Below are 23864 nucleotides of genomic sequence, written 5' to 3'. Positions count from 1 at the left end.
GTATAATTATATACTAGAGCTTGGGTCATGTGTACGTTAAGCACATACCCTGAATATGTTCCAAATGTTTGTAAAACATCCATCAATCTAGGTACAGCCTGGGTCTTTAAGGAATAACAGAACGTCATCAGCATACATGCATATCTTATGTTGACTGCCTCTTTATTGTTATTCCCTCTAAGGTTGGGTCCTGTCTTATTGCCTGTGCTAATGGTTCGAGGTACAAGGAGAAGAGCGTGGGTGAAATACTACAGCCTTGTCTTGCTCCTCGCTCTAATTTTATCGTTCGTGACAAATGTCCATTTATCTTTATTCTAGCGGTCGGACATGAATACAGTGTTTTGATGCACTGTATCACTTCTTTGTTGAAACCAAATCTTTCCATAACTTGGAATAGATAATCCCATCCCACTGAATCAAAGGCTTTTTCTGCATCTAGACTGATTAATATTGCACTTGTCTTATTCTGAGTAATGTGGTCCATGACATGTAGTGTTCTCCTTATATTGTCCTGTGTCTGCCTATTTTGTATGAAACCAGTTTGATCTCCGTCAATCAACACCATATGAACTGGAAATGCAATTGGTTTTTGATTGAAATAATACAGTGAAGACAAGGTTCAAACAAAACTTGTACTAAATGTTTTTTCCCATTTATGCATTTATGTGAATTTGGGAAATCTACTATAGTTTAAGTGCACTTACGTTGTGTAGACTAATTTAAAGTGTATACTTTGTCTAATATGAATTAATTAATGTTTTGTTGTCAATGCTTAGCTACCAGATTTATTGAAATGAGATCAGTGCTTGACTTGGACAGGAGCTCACCGGAGCTGAGAACCGTCACCTCAAATGTCTACTGTTTGAGCTCATGTTCCTCATATAGAATATTAGCTCAACAGTATTGTGGGGCTCTTGCACCTAAATATAAACAGTACTGGCACCTATTTTAGTCCAAGTCAAGCACTGAATTAGATAATTGAACAAGAAGCAATATAATATATTTTTAGAGAATAAAGAAAGTTCCAGAACTGTCAAGACAATAACTTTTGTCTGTTTCTCATTGTTACTACAGGATGACTAGAATTGTCTGAGGCCGGTAACATCAACAGTGACGACAAACCCAGCCTGCCTCTCTTCTTCCACACTGAGTCCAAACCTACAGTCACTGGGTCCTGATTGTGACAGTGGAGCCCAGTTTGCACTGCAGGATCCAGAGATGGCATCAGTGAAGCTGGAAGACTGCAGTCAAACACTGGAGCTGAATGTCAACATTAAAGATGAAGAAGAGGAGGAGAAGATTAGGAAATCTGTTTCTCATGGTAAGAGCAGGTTCTATCTAAGTAAGTTTGTGTTATTCATTCCAACTTTCCACTGTGATGTTACAATGAGAAGGTAATGTTATTTCATGCTACTGACACTTGCATGGTTTGACACCAGTATTGCCAGCATTTGTTTTATTCACTGGTCTATCTGGAGTGCTCAGAGAGTAGACTAAAGAAGTGAAGTTGACAATCTTAGTGTTATAAAGTTCTATGAAATGAGTCTGTGTAGTTACTAACCCTTGTGATAGTGAGTGGAGGATGATATGGCTCATAATTTGACTTTTGCTCCTTTTTTGCTTTAATATCTTACCCACTTTTAGACTAGTTTTATTCCCCTTTGGTGTTGTACAGCCTACTGAAATGAGTACATATGTCACCCGGTACAGCCAGAAGAGGACTGGCCACCCCTTTGAGCCTGGTTCCTCTCTGCGTTTCTTCCCTAGCTTCCTGCCTTCTAGGGAGTTTTTCCTGGCCACTGTGCTTCTACATCTGCATTGCTTGCTCTTTGGGGATTTTGGGTGGGTTTCTGTAAAGCACTTTGTTACAACTTGTAAAAAAAGGGCTTCATGAAATACATTTGATTGACATGTATATCATACCAACTGACTGGTTCTTCTGATGTTGTTCACACAGGAGACCGTGTTGAGACATTCTCTACATCCAGAGAGCATCAGCAGGAAGATCACAGAGCGAAGAGGTCTCACCACTGCCCACATTATGAGGGAGATTTTCCCATTTCTATCAAAGCTAAAAATACACCTAAAAATACACACAGGAGAAAAACCTTACTCCTGCTCTGACTGTGTAAAATGCTTCAAACCGTCAACTGCGCTAAAAGTTCATCATGGAACACACACAGGAGAGAAGGCTTACTCCTGCTCTGACTGTGGAAAGAGTTTCTCTCAACTGGGCAACTTAAAAAAACATGAACGTATACATACAGAAGTGAAGCCTTACTCCTGCTCTGACTGTGTAAAATGCTTCAAAACGTCAACTGCGCTAAAAGTTCATCATGGAACACACACAGGAGAGAAGCCTTACTCCTGCTCTGACTGTGGAAAGAGTTTCTCTCAACTGGGCACCTTAAAAATCCATGAATGTATACACACAGGAGAGAAGCCTTACTCCTGCTCTGAATGTGGGGCGAGTTTCTCTCGTCCGGACACCTTAAAACGACATGAACATATACACACAGGAGAGAAGCCTTTCTCCTGCTCTGATTGTGGAAAGAGTTTCTCTCAACTGGGCCACTTAAAAACACATGAACGTATACATTCAGAAGTGAAGCCTTTCTACTGCTCTGACTGTGTAAAATGCTTCAAAACATCAACTGAGCTGAAAGATCATCAGAGAACACACACAGGAGACAAGCCTTACTCCTGCTCTGACTGTGGGGTGAGTTTCTCTCGACTGGGAACCTTAAAAAACCATGAACGTATACACACAGGAGAGAAGCCTTACTCCTGCTCTGACTGTGGAAAGAGTTTCTCTCAACTGGGCATCTTAAAACAACATGAACATATACACACAGGAGAGAAGCCTTACCCCTGCTCTGACTGTGGAAAGAGTTTCTCTCAACTGGGCCACTTAAAAACACATGAACGTATACATACAGAAGTGAAGCCTTACTACTGGTCTGACTGTGTAAAACACTTCAAAACATCAACTGAGTTAAAAGTTCATCAGAGAGCACACACAGGAGAGAAGCCTTAATCCTGCTCTGACTTTGGGAAGAGTTTCTATCGAATGTGCCATTTTAAAAGACACCAAGGTAAACATAAGAGAGGAGCCTTGTCACTGATCTGACTGTAGAATAAGTTAACCTTTTAGCTCAGCTGTTCTTTATCATAGAAAAGACACCGGAAAGAAGCCTTACTTCTGCTCTCAATGTGGCAAGAGTTTTTCCCAATTGGGCAATGTAAAAACACACTAATGGATACACACTTGAGAGAAGCCTTATCACTGCACTGACTGTGAGAAGAGATTCTACAGATTGGGCCATTTAAAGACACCAATGTATACATAAAGGAGAGCAGCCTCATCAGTTCTCTCAGACCAGCTAAGATTAGACACTCCACTTAATTCTCATGTCATTAAATAATTGGCAACGTTGAATTGGATCAAATGAAGAAAGCGTAGGACACTCCATTGTAATCCTTTAGTTTCTCACTGTGAGAGAACTGTGCAGACGAAAGGGAGCGTTATAGAATGTTAGCCTCTACTTAACTGACATGGTGCACACTGATCAGTATTGGTGTGTTTTGTTAGTTTCTACTGTAAAGATATTGAGATTACCTTACGGTTGAATATCCTCTATGAGGCGTCTCACAATGGAGTCTGATGGGTGACTGGGTGGTTGCCTCTGATTGCCTCTGCAGTTTTCTGTGGGAATGAGCTGGTCGACACAACCTACACTGAGTGTACAAAACATTATGGAGACCTACTCTTTCCATGACATAGACTGACCAGGTGAACCCAGGTGAAAGCTATGATCCTTAATAGTGTAGTTGTTGTGTATTTATTATGGATCCCCATTTAGCTTTCACTAGAAAACAAGAGACTGCAGTTGCAGTGGGCTAAGGAATGAAAACACTGGACACTGGTTAATTTTGAAAAACATTGCCTGGTCTGATGAATCCCGGTTCATGCTGTTTCACGCTGATGGAAGGACTAGGGTACAACATTGCAGGCTGGTGGTGGTGTGATGGTGTGGAGTGTATTTTCATGCTACACATTGGGTTCCTTGTTAAAAGTGGAACAACGTTTGAATGCCACAGGATTTGTAAACATCATTGCCAATCAGGTGCATCCCTTAATGGCAGCAGTGTATCCATCTGCAAATAGATTTTTTCAGCAGGTTTATGCCCCATGGTACAAGGCTTGTCCAGGAATGATTCCAAGAACATGACAGGGAATTCAGCTTACTGCAGTGGCCTGCCGAGTCACCAGATCTCAATCCAATTGTCCATCTGTGGGAGGAGATGGAACAACCTTTTCGTAGTAGAGATCCACTCCCAGCCAACTTGACACAATTGTAGGAAGCATTGGAGGCAACATGGGCCAGCATCCCTGTGGAACGCTCTCAACACCTTGGAGAGTCCATCCACGATGAATTGAGGATGTTCTGAGTACAAAAGGAGGTGCAACTTAATATTAGGAAGGTGTTCCTAATGTTTTGTACACTCAGTGTATATCAGATAAAGATGGTGTGATGATTAGTTTTCAGCATTAGTTTGGGTGGATTATTTTATATTACTAAATACCTTTTGGTCAATGATAAACATGCTATGAATCGACTACTTGTGTTTATTAAATTGTCTTTTAATACTAGATTCATTATTTTAGTCATTGATGATGAATGTATTTGAATAACTGTATTGAAGTTAATTGATCTGGTGGCAGGTAGCCTAGCGGTTAAGAGTGTTGGGCCAGTTATTTATAAAGCCCTTCTTACATCAGCTGATATCTCAAAGTGCTGTACAGAAACCCAGCCTAAAACCCCAAACAGCAAGCAATGCAGGTGTAGAAGCACGGTCGCTAGGAAAAACTCACTAGAAAGGCCAGGACCTAGGAAGAAACCTAGAGGAACCAGGCTGAGGGTGGCCAGTCCTCTTCTGGCTGTGCCGGGTGGAGATTATAACAGAACATGGCCAAGATGTTCAAATGTTCATGGATGACCAGCAGGGTCAAATAATCACAGTGGTTGTCGAGGGTGCAACGGATCAGCACCTCAGGAGTAAATGTCAGTTGGCTTTTCATAGCCGATCATTCAGAGTATCTCTCCTGCTGTCTCTAGAGAGTTGAAAACAGCAGTGGACGTCGCCACTGATGCCAAGGCAAAGCCAGCGTGAAATTCCCCTTTAACCTGTAGTTGTTGGCTTTATTCAATGCAGGATTCTACATGCAGGAGTTAGTCCGTAGCGGGGTGTGTCTGGTTTTGGGTAGGAAATATGGCGAAGCGGAAGTGCTGTTCAAGTCTGATATCTCCCAGTTGAGTAAAGTTGGTAAGAATGAATGGAAGACGGAGACAACGAAAAATGGAGCAAACAGACCAAAAGTTGTAAATGAACATTGGTTTCTTTTGGAGCGCGATTCATCAACAATTATCTATTTTTGGGAGACCATTTGAGGTCAGGAAGATGGTGAAGGAGGCATTAGGAAAGGTAGTCAGAGTGACCAGTAGTGGTTTTGTATTGATTTCATGCGTCTCAGAAGAGCAGAGAAGGGGAGAGCATTGTGTTTTTCGGAGCAGGGCACCGATAAAATGTGTTATATCTGAAGTTTCGTTGGAGGAGTGAAGAGTGTCTGCCTACTCATGTGATGCTGCGATATGTAAGATTGGTATTGTGAATAAACCACTGCAGTTATGAAATTGATAAAAGAATGGCCATGTTTCAAGTGTGTGCCGACGGAATCTTTTTGGTATTTATTAGGATCCCCATTAGCCGCTGCAAAAGTATCAGAATTGTCCTCTTCTCTCATTGACTTCTCAAACCACGGCTTGGTCTGCTTCACAGGCGTTCTCTGAAGTCTCGCGTTGTTACGTCTCTGGGTTTAGAAACTGGTAGTGGGGGAACAGGAAGTTCCGCGCAGGCGCGCATCATTCTTCAGAATAAAGGATACGTCAGAATTGTGCAGTCGAGACGACAACTTCTGTGTCCGTTTCAAATGTATTACTACTGGTATGTAATAGCACGTTATAATACCGAAAGAACATGTCATAACATGCTAGGTAACAAATACGTCAAGTTAATATCACGTTTGATAAAGGTTTTATGTGCTATTTTTATGTCAAACCGCGTGAGTGAACGTGATCACTTTTTTACAAGTCACATAGTTAGAGACTTTGGGTTAGTCTGAGTGGATGTTGTAGTAGGATGTCCCTTGGGAGTATCCGTACCTATGTATGACATGCGTGGGTTAGGTTAATAAACATGCTGGAGCTAGAACCTCGTCGTGCGTCCTTATTTTAGATCATACTACATGGTGTCAGAAGAGGTTTTAAAATTCACATAAACGTGAAGGACGTACCAAGTAAATCATACATTCAGGCTGTTTCAAAGCAGGGAGGGCAGTGTTGGAGATAAAACAGCGCATAGAATTATTTTGCTAGCTAACGAGCAAGGACTAAGTTACTGCTAAGCAACATGTTGCAAGAGGAAGAAGCTGGCGGGATTTCAGGGTTTGCGACTCCAAGTTCAACGGGCTCTGGCGCAAACACGGACAGGCCAGTGGCTAGGGCTGACGGATTTCGCATTAGTCCCCCTGAGAATTTTGTTTGTATGGACATTCAAAACTGGCCGAAAAGGATCAGGCGCTTTGAAAGGTACAGGGTAGCATCAGGCTTAAACGTGAAAATGAGGCATTTCAAGTTAATACACTGATCTACTCTATGGGTGATGAAGCCGAGGATATATTAAATGCTTCAACGTTGAGGAAGAGAAATTTAACTACAGTGCCGTTAAAGACTGTTTTGAAACGCATTTTGTAGGGAGACACAACATTATATTTGAGAGAGCTAGGTTTAATATGCGCAAACAGGAGCAGGGTGAAACCACCGACAGTTTTATCACAGCTGTTCACAAACTAGCAGAACATTGTCAGTTTGGCGCGCTCAGGGAAGAGCTGATCCGAGATCGGATTGTAGTGGGAATAAGAAATATATCACTTCCTGAAAAGTTAGTTGGATTCCCAGCTTACCTTGTCCAAAGTTGTAAACCAGGTTAGGCAGAGTGAGAGTAAAAAGACAGCAGACGATACTGCGCGACAGCAGCTCCTTGCAGAGCGAAGAGAGTGAGAAAATGCATGTATTTTCATACCGAGCTAAAAAAAACGGAGGGGAAAACAGAACAGACAGATCACAGACAGCACCAGTAGCTAGTTCAAGTGTTTGTTGTAAATGTGGGAAATCCCCTTCCCTCAGATGGAAAGATTGCCCAGCAAAGGATGCGGAATGCAGGAGATGTCACAGGAGAGGACACTTTTCAGCTGTCTGTCGATTAAAGCAAATGCATGAGGTCTCATAGGAGGTACAGCAGGACAGCATCTTTCTGGGAGAAGTAAAGGAAAACAATGCTGGCTGGCATTCAGACATTAAACTCAATGGGGAGGTTGTGTCATTTAAACTAGACACTGGGGCAGCAGTGACAGCTATCCCAACTAGGCTGTATAGCTATAGCAGAGATGGCCCTTTGCTCTCTACAAACAAAAAACTGTACGGGCCCAGTAATAAGATTCTACCAGTGGTAGGGCACTTGGTGATTAAACTGGAGAGTAAAGACAAAAGTGCCATCCAGCCTGTCTTCGTCATTGACTCTCTAGCCAGACCGTTGCTGGGGCTGCCAGAAGTGTTCCCAAAAGTGTTTTCTGGTCTAGGAAGGATAGAAGGTGACTACAAAATCCACCTGAAAGAGGATGCTGTCCCCTATGCCCTTACCACCCCCGCCGTGTGCCTATCCCTTTATTGGCCAGAGTAAAGGAAGAGTTGGGGAGGATGGAAGAAATTGGGGCAGTGTCTAAAATAGAGTCCCACAGACTGGTGTGCAGGGATGGTAGTGGTCCCAAAAGCCAATGGGGACATAAGGATCTGTGTGGACATGACTAACTTGAATGAGGCACTCTGCAGAGAGAGACACATCTTACCATCAGTGGAGCAGTCACTGGCTCAGTTGGATGGCTCACAAGTCTTCACAAAGCTGGATGCCCGCTCAGGTTTCTGGCAGATACCTCTGTCATCAGAGAGTAGGGCGCTCACAACGTTTATAACACCGTTTGGCCGCTACTGTTTTAATGTTTTGCCATTTGGAACCGCTTCCGGTCCTGAGCATTTCCAAAGACGCATGTCCCAGCTGTTGGATGGGCTGAGTGGCGTCATAGTCCACACGGACGATGTGCTCGTGTGCGGAAGGGACAGAGCAGAACAATGATGTAAGGCTCACAGCAGTTCTGACCCAACTCCAGGAGACTGGCCTGACACTCAATGAAAAATGCACTTTTGCACAGTCAGAGGTCTTGTTCTTGGTACACACAATCAGTGCAGCTGGAATAGAGCCAGACCCGGAGAAGATCAGCGCCATCACAGATATGCCCAGACCCCAGAACGTGGCTGAAGTCAGGACCTTCTTAGGCATGGTCACACATGTGGGTAAGTTCCTCCCACAGTTCTCAGATACAACCAAACCTCAGAGACTTACTAGCCAAAGAGAATGACTGGTCATAGGGTCACATGCAACAGGTAGCGTTTGACAAAATCAAAGGAGACCTGGCCTCACAGAGAGTGCTGGCCCAGTACCGTCCCCACGCTAAGACAAAGGTATCAGCAGATGCATCGGGCTAGGGGCGGTCCTCACACAGATGCAAGACAACATGGAGTGGCGTCCAATAGCATACATCTCCCAAAGCTTATCCGACACAGAGCAAAGGTATGCTCAAGTGGAGAAGGAGGCGTTGGCTATCACATGGGCATGTGAAAGGCTCAGCCAATACCTTATTGGCCTGCAGTTTACAGCAGAGACTGACCACTGTTGGCTCTGTTAGGGACAAAAGCACTGGACGACTTGCCTCCCAGAGTTCTGCGCTTCCGCCTCAGATTACTGAGGTTCACCTACAAGATGGTGTATGTGCCAGGGAAGGCACTGATCACAGCAGATGCACTCTCCAGGGCCCCAATTAAACGTCCATTATCAGAGGAGGAGCAATGTCTAGAGGGTGAGGTACAGGTGTCCATTAATGCAGTAAGAGACAGCCTACCTGCATCTCAGACCAAACTGCAGCAGATTGCAGAAGAGCAACAACGAGACCACATCTGCCGACAGATAGTGCAAAAGGGGATGGCCCAGGCAGGAGGAACTGCCTCAGCTGCTGAAGCCCTATTGGGTGCACCAAAGTGACTTCCACTGTAATGGAGACCTCATGAAAGGACAACGGATAGTTATCCCAGAGACTCCACAACCAGAAATGCTAGACAGAGTGCATGATGGCCACATGGGGATAACCAAATGCAGACTGAGGGCTCAGCAGTCAGTGTGGTGGCTTGGTCTGAGTACTCAGATTGCCAAGCTGGTGGCCCAGTGTGAGGTCTGTACAAAATGTCAACCTTGTCATCCGGAGCCAATGATGGCAACGGAGCTGCCAAAATGGCCAGGGCAAAAAGTAGTGGCAGATATGTTCTATTGGAAAAATGACACTTATCTGCTAGTGGTAGATTACTACTCAAGATACATTGAAATAGCAAAGACACCCATAACCACATTAGCTGGTGTTATCAATGGATTTAAGTCAATTTTTTCCAGGCAAGGGGTCGCTGAGGTCCTGGTTACAGATAACGCTCCCCAGTTCACTGCAAGCTCCTTTTCTGCTTTTGCCGCAGAATATGACTTCACACGTGACCAGTAGCCCCTACCACGCACAGAGTAATGGTGAGGCAGAGAGAGCTGTGAAAACAGTCAAGGGACTGCTGAAAAAGAACAAGGATCCATACAGGGCTCTGTTAGCTTACAGAGTTACACCACTGCATCCATGGGCCGTGGCCTGCCGAGCTCCTGATGGGCAGGAGGCTGCATTCCCCATTGCCTGTCTCGCCGGCTCAGCTTAAACCCCGATGGCCTAACAGGAAGGCCTTCGCTGAGAGGGACAAACGGCTGAAACAAACGCAAACTGGAGACTTTAATCGGAGACACCGTGCTAAGGAGAGGCCAGAGCTGACCGAAGGTCAACGTGTGTGGATTACAAACTCAAAGACACCAGCAATAGTGCTGAGGAAAGCGGATGCCCCACGCTCCTATGTGGTGGACACAGGCTCAGAAGAGGTACGAAGGAACAAAACACACCTCAGAGCTCTTCCAGATCTACCAGCCACACAGACTGAGGCCACAGAAAATGCACAAAAAGAGGGTGAAGGAGAGCGAATGCTCACAGAGCCACAAGGACGCCCAAAAAGGGATGTGAAGCCACTAGGCTGAAAGACTATGTTACATGAAGAGAAAACATACTGTTGGGGACCATACCCAGCAAAAAGAGACTGTACCAAAGTTAATGTTCATACTGTGTGATTTAATGCTTTCATACTGTTTCAGGATGTGAAGTAGCATGTTAGAGAATAATACTGGTTTCCAAATTGCATTTCAGTTATGCTTCAGTGGTTATGCATGTTGAGTTGTTGTTCATGGGAGAGGGGAAGATGTAGTAGGATGTCCCTTGGGGGTATCCGTACCTATGTACCTATGTATGTATGACATGCGAGGGTTAGGTTAATAAACAGGCTGGAGCTAGAACCTCGTTGTCGCCGCTCCTTATTTTAGATCATACGACAGATGTATATCATTTCGTCAAGGTCATTTCATAAAGGACACATTTATCTGAGGTTTCTGGGTTCGTTTTACATGTCGTTTTTGGTTTTGTGTAAAATTTACGAGATGGTAAAATGGCGGTTTCCACTCGGTCTGCATCAACGTACTTCAGTGCAGGCAGTGAGGGTGCAGCAGAGAGACAATTTTACGGTTGCACTACTGTTTTGGAGCTAAATGTAATGATTATCAGTTTTCTACATTTGTACTAATATTTAGACATTCAGTTGTTTCTGTCTATCTATAAATGTTACTATGGTGTGAACGGAAATACTATTGGTTTTTGATTGGAAAAGTACAGTGAAGACATGGTTATTCAGGAAAATAGTACATAGTGCTGCCTAAAACATACTGCAAACTTGTACAAAATGTTTTTTGAGTAATTTATGCATTTATGTGAATTCAGGAAATCTACTATAGTTTAAGTGCATTTAAGTTCTGTAGCCTAATTTAAAGTGTATGCTTTGTCTAATGTGAATCAATGTTTTGTCAATGCTTAGTTACCAGATCTATTGAAATGAGATCAGTGCTTGACTTGGACAGGAGCTCACTGGAGCTGAGAACCGTCACCTCAAATGTCTACTGTTTGAGCTCATGTTCCTCTTATAGAATATTAGCTCAACAGTATTGTGGAGCTCCTGCACCTAAATATAAACCATATTTTTAGAGAATAAAGAAAGTCTTGACAGTTCTGGCACTAACTTTTGTGTCCGTCTCTCTTCATTACTACTGGCCAACTCAGATTAAGTCTGAGGCCGGTAACATCAACAGTGAGGACAAACCCAGCCTGCCTCTCTTCTTCCACACTGAGTCCAAACCTACAGTCACTGGGTCCTGATTGTGACAGTGGAGCCCAGTTTGCACTGCAGGATCCAGAGATGGCATCAGTGAAGCTGGAAGACTGCAGTCAAACACTGGAGCTGAATGTCAACATTAAAGATGAAGAAGAGGAGGAGAAGATTGGGACATCTGTTTCTCATGGTAAGAGCAGGTTCTAGCTAAGTTTGTGTTATTCATTCCAACTTCCCACTGTGCATGAAACGTTGCAGTATAACTGTTTCATGATGAACTGTTTCAATGAGAAGGTAATGTTATTTCATGCTACTGACACTTGCATGGTTTGACACCAGTATTGCCAGCATTTGTTTTATTAACTGGGCTATCTGGAGTGATCAGAGAGTAGACTAAAGAAGTGAAGATGACAAACTGCCAGTGTTTTAAAGATCTATGAAATGAGTTTGTGTAGTTACTAACCCTTGTGATAGTGAGTAGAGAACGACACCCCCTTTTTAGCTTTCAACGCTTACCCACTTTTAGAATAGTTTTATTCCCTTTTGTATTGTACAGTCTACTGATATGAATACGTATGTCACCCGGTACAGCCAGAAGAGGACTGGCCACCCCTTTGGGCCTGGTTCCTCTCTACATTTCTTCCAAGGTTCTTGCTTGCTATGGAGTTTTTCCTGGCCACTGTTGTTCTACATTTGCATTGCTTGCTCTTTGGGGATTTTGGGCTGGGTTTCTTGTAGAGCAGACAACTGCTGATATAAAAAGGGCTTCATAATATAAATTTGATTGACATGTACATCACACCAACTGACTGGTTCTTCTGATGTTGTTTACACAGGAGACCTTGTTGAGATATTCTCTACATCCAGAGAGCAACAGCAGGAAGATCACAGGGCTAAGAGGTCTCACCACTGCCCACATTGTGAGGAGATTTTCCCATTTCTATCAAAGCTAAAAATACACACTGGAGAGAATCCGTATTCCTGTACTGACTGTGGGAAGAGATTCACAACACCAGGAGCTTTGGCAGTTCATCAGAGAGTGCACACTGGAGGGAAACCTTACTCCTGCTCTGACTGTGTAAAATGCTTCACAACATCAGCTCATCTAGAAGTTAATCAGAGAACGCACACAGGAGAGAAGCCTTACTCCTGCTCTGACTGTGGAAAGAGTTTCTCTCTCTACCGAGCACCGTCAAAATACATGAACGTATACATACAGCAGTGAAGTCTTACTCCTGCTCTGACTGTGTAAAATGCATCACAAATTCAGCTCATCTAGAAGTTAATCAGAGAACACACACGGGAGCGAAGCCTTACTCCTGCTTTGACTGTGGAAAGAGTTTCTCTCAAATGGGCCAGTTAAAAAGCCACCAAGGTAAACAAAGGAGAGAAGCATTGCTACTGATCTGACTGTAGAGAACACACACAGGAGTGAACCTTACTTCTGCTCTTAATGTTGCAAGAGTAACTCAACTAAAAGTGAAAGTCACCCATTAAAATACTACTTGAGTAAAAGTATTTGGTTGTAAACATACTTAAGTATCAAAAGTAAAAGTAGGAATCATTTCAAATTCCTTAAATTAACCTCTACGGGATGGGTGTCCCTAAACCGGGACGGTTGTTGCTAACGTGCACTAATGTGACTAGAAGGACATTGTATTCGACAGCCAACTTTCTGGGATATAGCCATGTCTTATATGGGCAGAAAGCTTAAATTCTTGTTAATCTAACTGCAGTGTCCAATTAACAATAGCTATTACAGTGAAAAAAATACCATGCTATTGTTTGAGGAGAGTGCACAACAACAATTTGTATCACGGTAACTGGTTTGATACATTCACCTCTGAAGGTAAATAATGTACTTACATTCAGTAATCTTGCTCTGATTTGTCATCCTGAGGCTCCCAGAGATAGAATATAGCGTAGTTTTGTTTGATAAAATCCATTTTCATGTTCAAATGTAGGAACTGTTTTCTACATTTTTAACCCCTGCTGTCTCTGGCTCCCCACCAAACCCACCCGGCCATCTAGATGTGTGAAAGTTAGTGTATAAGATAATGGTCCATCATGTATGACATTCCTGGGAGTGTGTAAACTTTATTTTTTTATTACCATAGCATTTTTGTATGTTCTCTATAGTTATGTACTTTAATGTATCAATTGACCAATTTGGCAAACTCCTGGCAGACTTGATACAGTGCAGTAATGTAATTCCTCACTGGATCAGTCAAACGTTGCAAACACACTGCTGCCATCTGGTGGCCAAAATCTAAATTACACCTAGACTCTTATCAGAAAGTATAGCTTTCTCTTGCATTTCAAAGATGATGAAAAAAAAGGTTTTTTTGTTTGTATCATCTTTTACAAGATCTAATGTGTTATTCTCCGACATTAATTTCACAATTCCACAAACTTCAAATTGTTTCCTTTCAAATGGTATCAAGAATATACATATCCTTGCTTCAGGTACTGAGCTACAGGCAGTTAGATTTGGGTATGTCATTTTAGGTGACCATTGTTTTTTAAAAAGGGTACGATCCTTGAGGTTTTTAAGCAAACCAGACGGCACAATTGTGTTGTTTTTTTATATTACGTAGAGCCAGGGGCACACTTCAACACCATTTACAAACAAAGCATTTGTGTTTAGTGAGTCTGCTAGGTCAGAGGCAGTAGGGATGACCAGGGATGTTATCATAAGTGTGTGAATTGGACCATTTTCTGTCCTGCTAATCATAAAAAATGTAACTAGTACTTTTGGGTGTCAGGGAAAATGTATGGAGTAAAAAGTACATAATTTGTGAAATAAAAGTAAAAGTTGTCAACAATATAAATAGTAAAGTACAGATACCCCCCAAAACCACTGAAGTAGTTTAAATCATTTTTACTTCAGTACTTTACACCACTGCATGCATCCATGCGTGTGTCAGCATTGCAGGCTGATGGCGTGGGGTGTGTTTTCAGGGCCCACATTGGGCCCCTTGATAAAAGATGAACAATGTTTGAATACCACAGGATATCTAAAGAATCATTGCCAATCAGGTGCCTCCCTTCATGGCAGCAGTGTATCCATCTGCAAATAGATTTTTTCAGCAGGATTATGCCACAAGGCTTGTCCAGGAATGGTTCCAAGAACATGACAGTGAATTCAGCTTACTGGTCTTCCCTGTGGCTCAGTTGGTAGAGCATGGTGTTTGCAACGCCAGCATGGTGTGTGCAACGCCAGGGTTGTGGGTTCGATTCCCACGGGGGGCCAGTACAAAAAAATGTATGAAATGAAATGTATGCATTCACTACTGTAAGTCGCTCTGGATAAGAGCGTCTGCTAAATGACTAAAATGTAAAATGTTACTGTAGTGGCCTGAGTCACCAGATCTCAATCCAATTGTGCATCTGTGGGAGGAGATGGAAGGAGCTATTCAGAGTAGATCCACTCCCAGCCAACTTTACACAATTGTAGGAAGCATTGGAGTCAACATGGACAAGCATCCCTGTGGAACACACACAACACCTTGGACAGTCCATGCCGTGACGATTTGAGGCTGTTCTGAGGACAAAGGAGGGTGCAACTTAATATTAGGAAGGTGTTCCTAATGTTTTGTACACAGTGTATATCAGATAAAGATGGTGTGATGATCCATTTTTAGCATTAGTTTGGGTGGATTATTTTATATTACTAAACAACTTTTGTTTAATGATAAATGTAGAGCTTGTATGTATATTATGTATTTTTTGTGATTCCTGTTTGACCCCTGGAAGAGTAGCCGCTGGGGATCCTAATAAGATACTAAATTGTACTAAATGTATCAGATATTGATGACGTGTTGATCAGTTTTCACCATTAGTATTTTAATGAAGGTGTCATTCAATGTGTTTCTATGGGATATAGTAGTAAAGGCCAAATTCAGTATTTTATCAAATCATTTTAAAATATATTGTTTATACCTAATGTAGTCCTAAAATACTAAATAAATGATCTAAACAATCCACGGTATGACCTTAAAACCATTCCATGTGTCAGCATAGTATTGTAATGTATTATTAGTCTTTTTTTATGGTGCCAAAGTCCAGGGACAGCATTACCACCACAATACAATAATGACCCAGTTACTATTGGGGAATGGAACCAGAGAGGAAGCTTGTGTTACCTTCCTCACACCACTACAGTATTCATTTCAACAGACCTTTTCCACACCCCTTTGTTAGAGCTCAATATATACCCAGGACTATATTGAGGGTCAGACTGTTGAAATGCCCAGTTGATTATGTAAATAGTCTTGTAGAACTCTGGTATTGATGGTCCATTTGAGGGTGAGTCATTGATATGAAAACAATCATTGCAACGTGATGTAAACGGCAGAAACAGGAGACATTTTCTAAAGATCCACAAATGTTTTATCCGTTCGAACAGGGGCAGGAAAACATTAAAGAACCACAGTGCAATGCTGTGAAGGTGTAAGAATGGCACTGCTAAGATCAGAGAGTCATCTCCTGAGTACACACCACAAATCTTGAATACACACCTAGTCCCCTGAATACAAACCAAGTAATCTTACATACAGGACTTCAAGTAGCAAAATAGTGAACTACTCCTTTAATGGAGTGGTAGGTGCTATGAAAGGGAAGTTTAAAAAAAAACATTCTTGTCGTATTTTGTTCATTAGTCCACTGTTAATACAATGCCAAAAAGGTTGCATGTTAGCAATCAAGTTTTCAAGATAGAGCACTTTCAGTATGGAGAAAAAAGTGGGCTGCTTATGCAAATTATATGCAAATGAGCAAAATGATAATTGCATCATCACACCTTTTGTTATGTACTACATTGTTTTCCAATCCTGGTCCTGGGGATCCAAAGAGGTGAGCTTTTTTGTTTTTGCCCTAACACTCACACACTGGATTCAACTAAGCAACTCAAGCCTTTGAACTGAATAAGGTATGAGAGTGCTAGGGCAAAAACAAACATGTACACCCCTTTGGGACAAGGATTGGGGAACACTGCTGTACTGAAAGTCCTCCATCTTGAGAACTTCCTTGCTGACGTGCACATTATTGGGATTGTATACAGGGTGAAGAAACCAAGGTGGACATTTGTAATTTGATTGAACTATCCCTTTAATTAGAGTTCCTTTGGAGTTACATTTAGTTAGAGATGCATTTGCTCTAAGCATGTGCTATAAATATTAATTTGTTGTTTTGAATTTGGTGCCCTGCACTTTCACTGGCTGTTGTCATATCGATCCCGCTAACGGGATTCCAGCCAGAAGAAGTTTAAGCATGTCCCAGTTTAGGTCACCTAGCAGCACGAGCTCTGAAGATAGATGGGGGGCAATCAGTTCACATATGGTGTCCAGAGCACAGCTGGGGGCAGAGGGTGGTCTATAGCAGGCGGCAACGGTGAGAGACTTGTTTTTAGAGAGGTGGATTTTTAAAAGTAGAAGTTCAAATTGTTTGGGTACAGACCTGGATAGTAGGACAGAACTCTGCAGCCTATCTCTGCAGTAGATTGCAACACCGCCCCCTTTGGCCGTTCTATCTTGTCTGAAAATGTTGTAGTTAGGGATGGAGATTTCAGAGTTTTTGGTGGTCTTCCTAAGCCAGGATTCAGATACGGCTAGGACATCCGAGTTGGCAGAGTGTGCTAAAGCAGTGAATAAAACAAACTTAGGGAGGAGGCTTCTAATGTTAACATGCATGAAACCAAGGCTATTACGGTTACAGAAGTCATCAAAAGAGAGCGCCTGGGGAATAGGAGTGGAGCTAGACACTGCAGGGCCTGGATTCACCTCTACATTGCCAGAGGTACAGAGGAGTAGGATAAGGGTACGGCTAAAAGTTATGAGAATTGGTCGTCTAGGACATCCGGAACAGAGAGTAAAAGGAGTAGGTTTCTGGGGGCGATAAAATAGCTTCAAGGTATAATGTACAGACAAAGGTATGGTAGGATGTGAATACAGTGGAGGTAAACCTAGGCATTGATTGATGATGAGAGAGATATTGTCTCCAGAAACATCATTGAAACCAGGTGATGTCATCACATGTGTGGGTGGTGGAACTGAGAGGTTGGATAAGGTATAATGAGCAGGGCTAGAGGCTCTACAGTGAAATAAGCCAATAAACACTAACCAGAACAGCAATGGACAAGGCATATTGACATTAAGGAGAGGCATGCTTAGCCAAGTGATCAAAAAGGTCCAGTGAGTGTTGAGGTTGGTTGCGGTCACGGCGGTTCAGACAGCTAGCCGGGTCTGTTTTTAGCCACCTCGTGTGTTTCCGTCGGTAGATTAGTGGGGTTCCGTGTGGTAGAGGGGACCAATCCAATTGGCAAAAATAGTTATAGTTATAGTGGCCCAAGAAAATTGCCCGATAGACCTATTCAGATAGCAGCCGATAAGACAGCTAACGATTAGCTGGCCGCAGATGGGCGTTCAGGTTACGTCTCGACGGAGGACCAGTTGGATAACTCCCTCGGGCAGATAACGTCGGTAGTCCAGTCATGAAGGCCCGGTGGGGCTCCGCATCGGCAGTAAAACGGGTCCGGATAGGTGATTGAAGCCCAGGAGTGGCTGATGGAACTCTTCAGCTGGCTAGCTCCGGAATAATTGATGTTAGCTCCGGGACCGACGTTAGCCAATAGTCACTCGGATAGCAGCTAGCTAGCTGCAAGATCCAGCTGTAAATGTCCAGAGCTTGCGGTAGAAATCCGGGGATATGAAGAGAAAATAGGTCCGGTATGCTCTGGTCTGAATCGCGTTGTACAAAACTGCCGATAGCTTTTCGAGCTAAGGGAAAGCTGATGACCGCCAACCGTGGTTAGCAGAATTCTAACGTTAGCTAGTGAACAAGCTAACTTCTGGCTAGCTTCTGTTGTGGATTTCAGATTTAAGGTAAATAATACTTTTTTTTTTAAATTGGTGAGGTGGGTTGCAGGAGAGTGTTTTAATGTTGTGTATTGTATATACAGTATTTCACTTCAAACAGTTTATTTCATTTAATTATACACAAGAGAAACAAATGTATGTACAAACATTATTTTTCATAACATTATCGTCATTTAGCAGATGCTCTTATCCAGAGCGACTTACAGGACAAATAAGGGTTAATTGCCTTGCTTAAGGGCACAATGAAAGATTTTTCACCTAGTCAGCTTGGGATTCAAACCAGCAACCTTTCAGTTACTGGCCCAACACTCTTAAGCGCTAGGCTACCTGCCGCCAGATCAATTAACTTCAATACAGTTATTCAAATACATTCATCATCAATGACTAAAATAATGAATCTAGATTTAAAAGACAATTTAATAAACACAAGTAGTCGATTCATAGCCTGTTTATCATTAAACAAAAGTTGTTTAGTAATATAAAATAATCCACCCAAACTAATGCTAAAAACTCATCACACCATCTTTATCTGATATACACTGAGTATAAAACATTACGAACACCTTCCTAATATTGAGTTGCACCACCCTTTGTCCTCAGAACAGCCTTAATATCATTGGGGCATGGATTGTCCAAGGTGTTGTGTGCGTTTCAGAGGGATGATGGCCCATGTTGACTCCAATGCTTCCTACAAATGTGTCAAGTTGGCTGGGAGTGGATCTACTCCGAATTGCTCGTTCCATCTCCTCCCACATAGCTTGTTCCATCTCCTCCCACAGATGCACAATTACAGTGAATTAAGTAAGCTGAATTCACTGTCATGTTCTTGGAACCATTCCTGGACAAGCCTTGTGGCACAATCTATTTGCAGATGGATACAGTGGTGCCATGAAGGGATGCATCTGATTGGCAATGATGTTTAGATATTTTTTGTTGTTGTGCACTCTCCTCAAACAATAGCATGATATTTTTTCACTGTCATAGCTACTGCTAATTGAACACTGCAGTTAGATTAACAATAATTTTAGCTTTCTGCCGATATAAAGACATGTCTATGTCCCAGAAAGTTGTCTGTTGTATACAACGTCATTCTAGTCAAATTAGCGCATGTTAGCAACAACCGTCCCGGTTTAGGGACACCCATCCCGTTGAGCAGGGGTGGGCAACTCCAGTCCTCGGGCCTGATTGGTGTCATACTTTTTCTCCATCCCTAGCAAACACAACAGATAAATCAAATTGCATTCTAAACTGAAGATCGTGAATAGGTGATAATTGGAGTCAGGTGTGTTAGCTGGGGCTGGGGCAAAACTGTGACACCAATCAGGCCCTCGAGGACTGGAATTGCCCACCCCTGCAGTAGAGGGTAATTTAAGGAATGTGAATTTATTCATACTTTTACTTTTGATACTTAAGTCTATTTACAACCAAATACTTAGACTTTAACTCAAGTAGTATTTTACTTGGTGACTTTCACTTTTACTTGAGTTACTCTGGCCACATTAAGAGCAGAAATAAGGCTTCTCTCCTGTGTCTGTTCACTGATGACCTTTTAGCTCAGCTGTTGTTTTAAAAACAAAATCTACAGTCAGATCAGTGGTAAGGCTTCTCTCCTTTATGTTTACCTTGGTGTCTTTTTAACTGACACATTCAAGAGAAACTCTTTCAACAGTCAGAGCAGGAGTAAGGCTTCTCTCCTGTGTGTATACGTTCATGTGTTTTTAAGTAGTCCCGTCGAGAGAAACTCTTTCCACAGTCAGAGCAGGAGTATGGCTTCTCTCCAGTGTGTGTTCTCTGATGAACTTTTAGCTCAGCTGATGTTGTGAAGCATTTTACACAGTCAGGGCAGGAGTAAGGCTTCACTCCTGTATGTATACGTTCATGTGTTTTTAAGTGGCCCAGTTGAGAAAAAATCTTTCCACAGTCAGAGCAGGAGTAAGGCTTCTCTCCTGTGTGTGTTCTCTGATGAACTTTTAGCTCAGCTGATGTTGTGAAACATTTGACACAGTCAGAGCAGAAGTAAGGCTTCACTCCTGTATGTCTACGTTCATGTGTTTTTAAGAGGTCCAGTCGAGAAAAACTCTTTCCACAGTCAGAGCAGGAGCAAGGCTTCTCTGATGTGTGTGTTCTCTGATGAACTTTCAGCTCAGCTGATGTTTTGAAGCATTTTACACAGTCACAGCAGGAGTAAGGCTTCTCTCCTGTATGTATACGTTCATGTGTTTTTAAGTGGCCCAGTTGAGAAAAACTCTTTCCACAGTTAGAGCAGGAATAAGGCTTCACTACTGTATGTATACGTTCATGTGTTTTAAGGTTCTCAGTAGAGGGAAACTCTTTCCACAGTCAGAGCAGGAGTAAGGCTTCTCTCCTGTGTGTGTTCTCTGGTGAACTTTTAGCTCAGCTGTTGTTGTGAAGCATTTTACACAGTCAGAGCAGGAGTAAGGCTTCACTCCTGTATGTATAAGTTCATGTGTTTTTAAGATGGCCAGTCGAGAGAAACTCTTTCCACAGTCAGAGCAGGAGTAAGGCTTCACTCCTGTATGTATACGTTCATGTGTTTTTAAGTTGCACAGTACAGAGTAACTCTTTCCACAGTCAGAACAGAAGAAAGGCTTCTCTCCTGTGTGTGTTCTCTGATGAACTTTTAGCTCAGCTGATGTTGTGAAGCATTTTACACAGTCAGAGCAGGAGTAAGGCTTCACTCCTGTATGTATACGTTCATGTGTTTTTAAGTGGGAAAGTTGAGAGAAACTATTTCCACAGTCAGAGCAGAAGAAAGGCTTCTCTCCTGTGTGTGTTCTCTGATGAACTGTTAGCTCAGCTGATGTTGTGAAGCATTTTACACAGTCAGAGCAGGAGTAAGGCTTCAATCCTGTATGTATACGTTCATGTGTTTTTAAGTGGCCCAGTCGAGAGAAACTCGCCCCACAGTCAGAGCAGGAGTAAGGCTTCTCTCCAGTGTGCACTCTCTGATGAACTGTCAGATTCCCTGATGTTGTGAATCTCTTCCCACAGTCAGTACAGGAATACGGATTCTCTCCTGTGTGTATTTTTAGGTGTATTTTTAGCTTTGATAGAATTGGGAAAATCTCCTCACAATGTGGGCAGTGGTGAGACCTCTTAGCTCTGTCATCTTCCTGCTGTTGCTCTCTGGATGTAGAGAATGTCTCAACATGGTCTCCTGTGTGAACAACACCAGAAGAACCAATCAGTTGGTGTGATATACATGTCAATCAAATGCATATTATGAAGCCCTTTTTACATCAGCAGTTGTCAGAAAGCGTTCTACAGAAACCCAGCCTAAAATCCCGAAAGAGCAAGCAATGCAGATGTAGAAGCACAGTAGCCAGGAAAAACTCCATAAAAAGCAGCAACCTTGGAAGAAATGTAGAGAGGAACCAGGCTCAAATGGGTGGCCAGTCCTCTTCTGGCTGTACCGGGTGACATATGTATTCATACCAGTAGGGTGTACAACACAAAAGGGAATAAAACTATTCTAAAAGTGGGTAAGAGTTGAAAGCTAAAAAGGGGTGTGTCATCCTCTACTCACTATCACAAGGGTTAGTAACTACACAGACTCATTTCATATCATCCTCCTCTCACTATCACAAGGGTTAGTAACTACACAGACTCATTTCATATCATCCTCCTCTCACTATCACAAGGGTTAGTAACTACACAGACTCATTTCATATCATCCTCCACTCACTATCACAAGGGTTAGTAACTACACAGACTCATTTCATAGAAATTTAAAACACTGGCAGTTTGTCTACTTCACCAGTTTCGTCTACTCTCTGATCACTCCAGTGAATAAAACAAATGCTGGCAATACTGGTGTCAAACTTGTGTCAGTAGCATGAAATAACAGCTACCTTTTCATTGAAACAATTATACTGCAACTTTTCATGCACAGTGGGATGTTGGAATGAAAAACACAACCTGATCTTACCAGGACAAACAGATTTCCCAATCTTCTCCTCCTCTTCTTCATCTTTAATGTTGACATTCAGCTCCAGTGTTTGACTGCAGTCTTCCAGCTTCACTGATGCCATCTCTGGATCCTGCAGTGCAAACTGGGCTCCACTGTCACAATCAGGACCCAGTGACTGTAGGTTTGGACTCCGTGTGGAAGGAGAGAGGCAGGCTGGGTTTGTCCTCATTGTTGATGTTACCGGCTTCAGACTTAATTCTAGTCGTCCTGTAGTAACAATGAGAAACAGACATAAAAGTTAGTCTTGACAGTTCTGGCACTTTCTTTATTCTCTAAAAATATATTATATTTCTTCTTGTTCAATTATGTAATTCAGTGCTTGACTCGGACTGAAATAGGTGCCAGTAGTGTTTATATTTAGGTGCAGGAGCTCCACAATACTGTTGAACTAATATTCTATAAGAGGAACATGAGCTTCAGCAGTAGAAATGTGAGGTGACTGTACTCAGCTCCGGTGAGCTCCTGTCCAAGTCATTTCAACAGATCAGGTAGCTAAGCATTGAAATCATTCAAATTAGACAAGTACACGCTTTAAAATGAATCTACACAACGTAAGTGAACTTAATCAAAAGTAGATGTCCCAAATTCACATAAATGCAGAAATGACAAAAACATTTAGTTCAAGGTTACAGTTTGTTTTAGGCAGCAGTATGTCATATTTTCCTGAATAACATTGTCTTCACTGTATTATTTCACATCAAAAACCAATAATATTTCCCGTTTACATCATAGAACATTTATAAAGATAGAAACAACTGAATGTGTCTGAATATTAGAACACATGATTATCATTACATTCAGCTTCAAAACTGTAGTGCGACCTGAAATTGTCTCTCTGCACCCGCACTGAAGTCCGTTGACGCAGACAGATTGGGCAACGCCATTTTACCAGCTCGTGAATTTTACACAAAACCAAAGATGGAACGAGATGGAGTTTGGACGACATTCAGCAAATGTTCTAATCGATGAAACGTCTGATACAGTTTTCTGTTGCCAGAACTAAAATCTGTTATAAACAAGAGTGGACTAAGTTTTGTAGACTTTACTCCTTGCAAAAGTGTATCTTTTTTTATAGCATTGTTTAGAAGGAAAGCAAAGGCGAATTGAGTTGTTGCACACGAGCACTTCACAGAGTAGTTCCCTAACATAAATATGTGTGCTAGAACGCGCCAATAGGATCTTGTTAGCTCGTGCTTGGCTCTGCCCACTATGACTCATCTGTTCCTATTGGAAACGACCGGTTGTGGTCTATCTTTGTTTACTTATAAAAAATATTTGGTGCAACTGTCCGTGGATTCAGGGATCCTTGGGATGGCCCTTCCCCATTATATGAGAAGGGTGGTGCTTAATTTCAGCCAGATCCTCCAGCACCTCTCAGTTTTGTGGTCTTTCATTCCAGAACCCATTTGCCAAGATCAGGTAGCATGAAAAATAATTTCCACTGTTGGCAATGTAAAAATCCTAATAAAAGCAATCAGAGTAATTACATTTGGATTCCTCTGTAATTGTCATGCCTCCTAAAAAACGTAATGTGAAAAC

General features: G+C 42.3%; 4 protein-coding genes across 10 annotated transcripts in view; 2 read left to right on the top strand and 2 right to left on the bottom strand.

Annotated features, from left to right (window-relative positions):
* LOC115179515 (zinc finger protein OZF) overlaps positions 1-23864 on the bottom strand; it is a 919448-nt gene that overhangs the window by 788917 nt on the left and 106667 nt on the right. The window contains exon 2 of one of the 2 annotated variants that reach the window (XM_029741115.1): positions 22284-22532. The exons of the other annotated variant lie outside the window; for it this stretch is intronic. Within the exon in view, the coding sequence (XP_029596975.1) occupies positions 22284-22494 (211 nt within the window). The 5' untranslated portion in view covers positions 22495-22532. The remainder of the gene's footprint in view (positions 1-22283; positions 22533-23864) is intronic. 2 annotated transcript variants of the gene reach the window in all.
* LOC115179511 (zinc finger protein 665) overlaps positions 1-23864 on the top strand; it is a 514676-nt gene that overhangs the window by 431459 nt on the left and 59353 nt on the right. The gene's annotated exons all lie outside the window — the stretch shown is intronic.
* Positions 1369-4652, top strand: LOC115179537 (gastrula zinc finger protein XlCGF17.1). The gene is made up of 2 exons (XM_029741154.1): positions 1369-1842; positions 1958-4652. The coding sequence occupies exon 2, from the start codon at positions 2042-2044 to the stop codon at positions 3035-3037; it is 996 nt and encodes a 331-aa protein (XP_029597014.1). The 5' UTR covers positions 1369-1842; positions 1958-2041; the 3' UTR covers positions 3038-4652.
* On the bottom strand, positions 14495-22192 carry LOC115179213 (zinc finger protein 665-like). The gene is made up of 5 exons (XM_029740607.1): positions 22178-22192; positions 20664-21420; positions 20451-20616; positions 20041-20366; positions 14495-14529 (listed from the first exon to the last, which is right to left on the bottom strand). The coding sequence occupies exons 1-5, from the start codon at positions 22190-22192 to the stop codon at positions 14495-14497; spliced, it is 1299 nt and encodes a 432-aa protein (XP_029596467.1).

The sequence above is a fragment of the Salmo trutta genome, chromosome 39 (assembly GCF_901001165.1).
Source record: "Salmo trutta chromosome 39, fSalTru1.1, whole genome shotgun sequence".
In the NCBI taxonomy this organism is placed as follows: domain Eukaryota; kingdom Metazoa; phylum Chordata; class Actinopteri; order Salmoniformes; family Salmonidae; genus Salmo; species Salmo trutta.
This window is presented reverse-complemented; position numbering and strand designations above follow the sequence as displayed.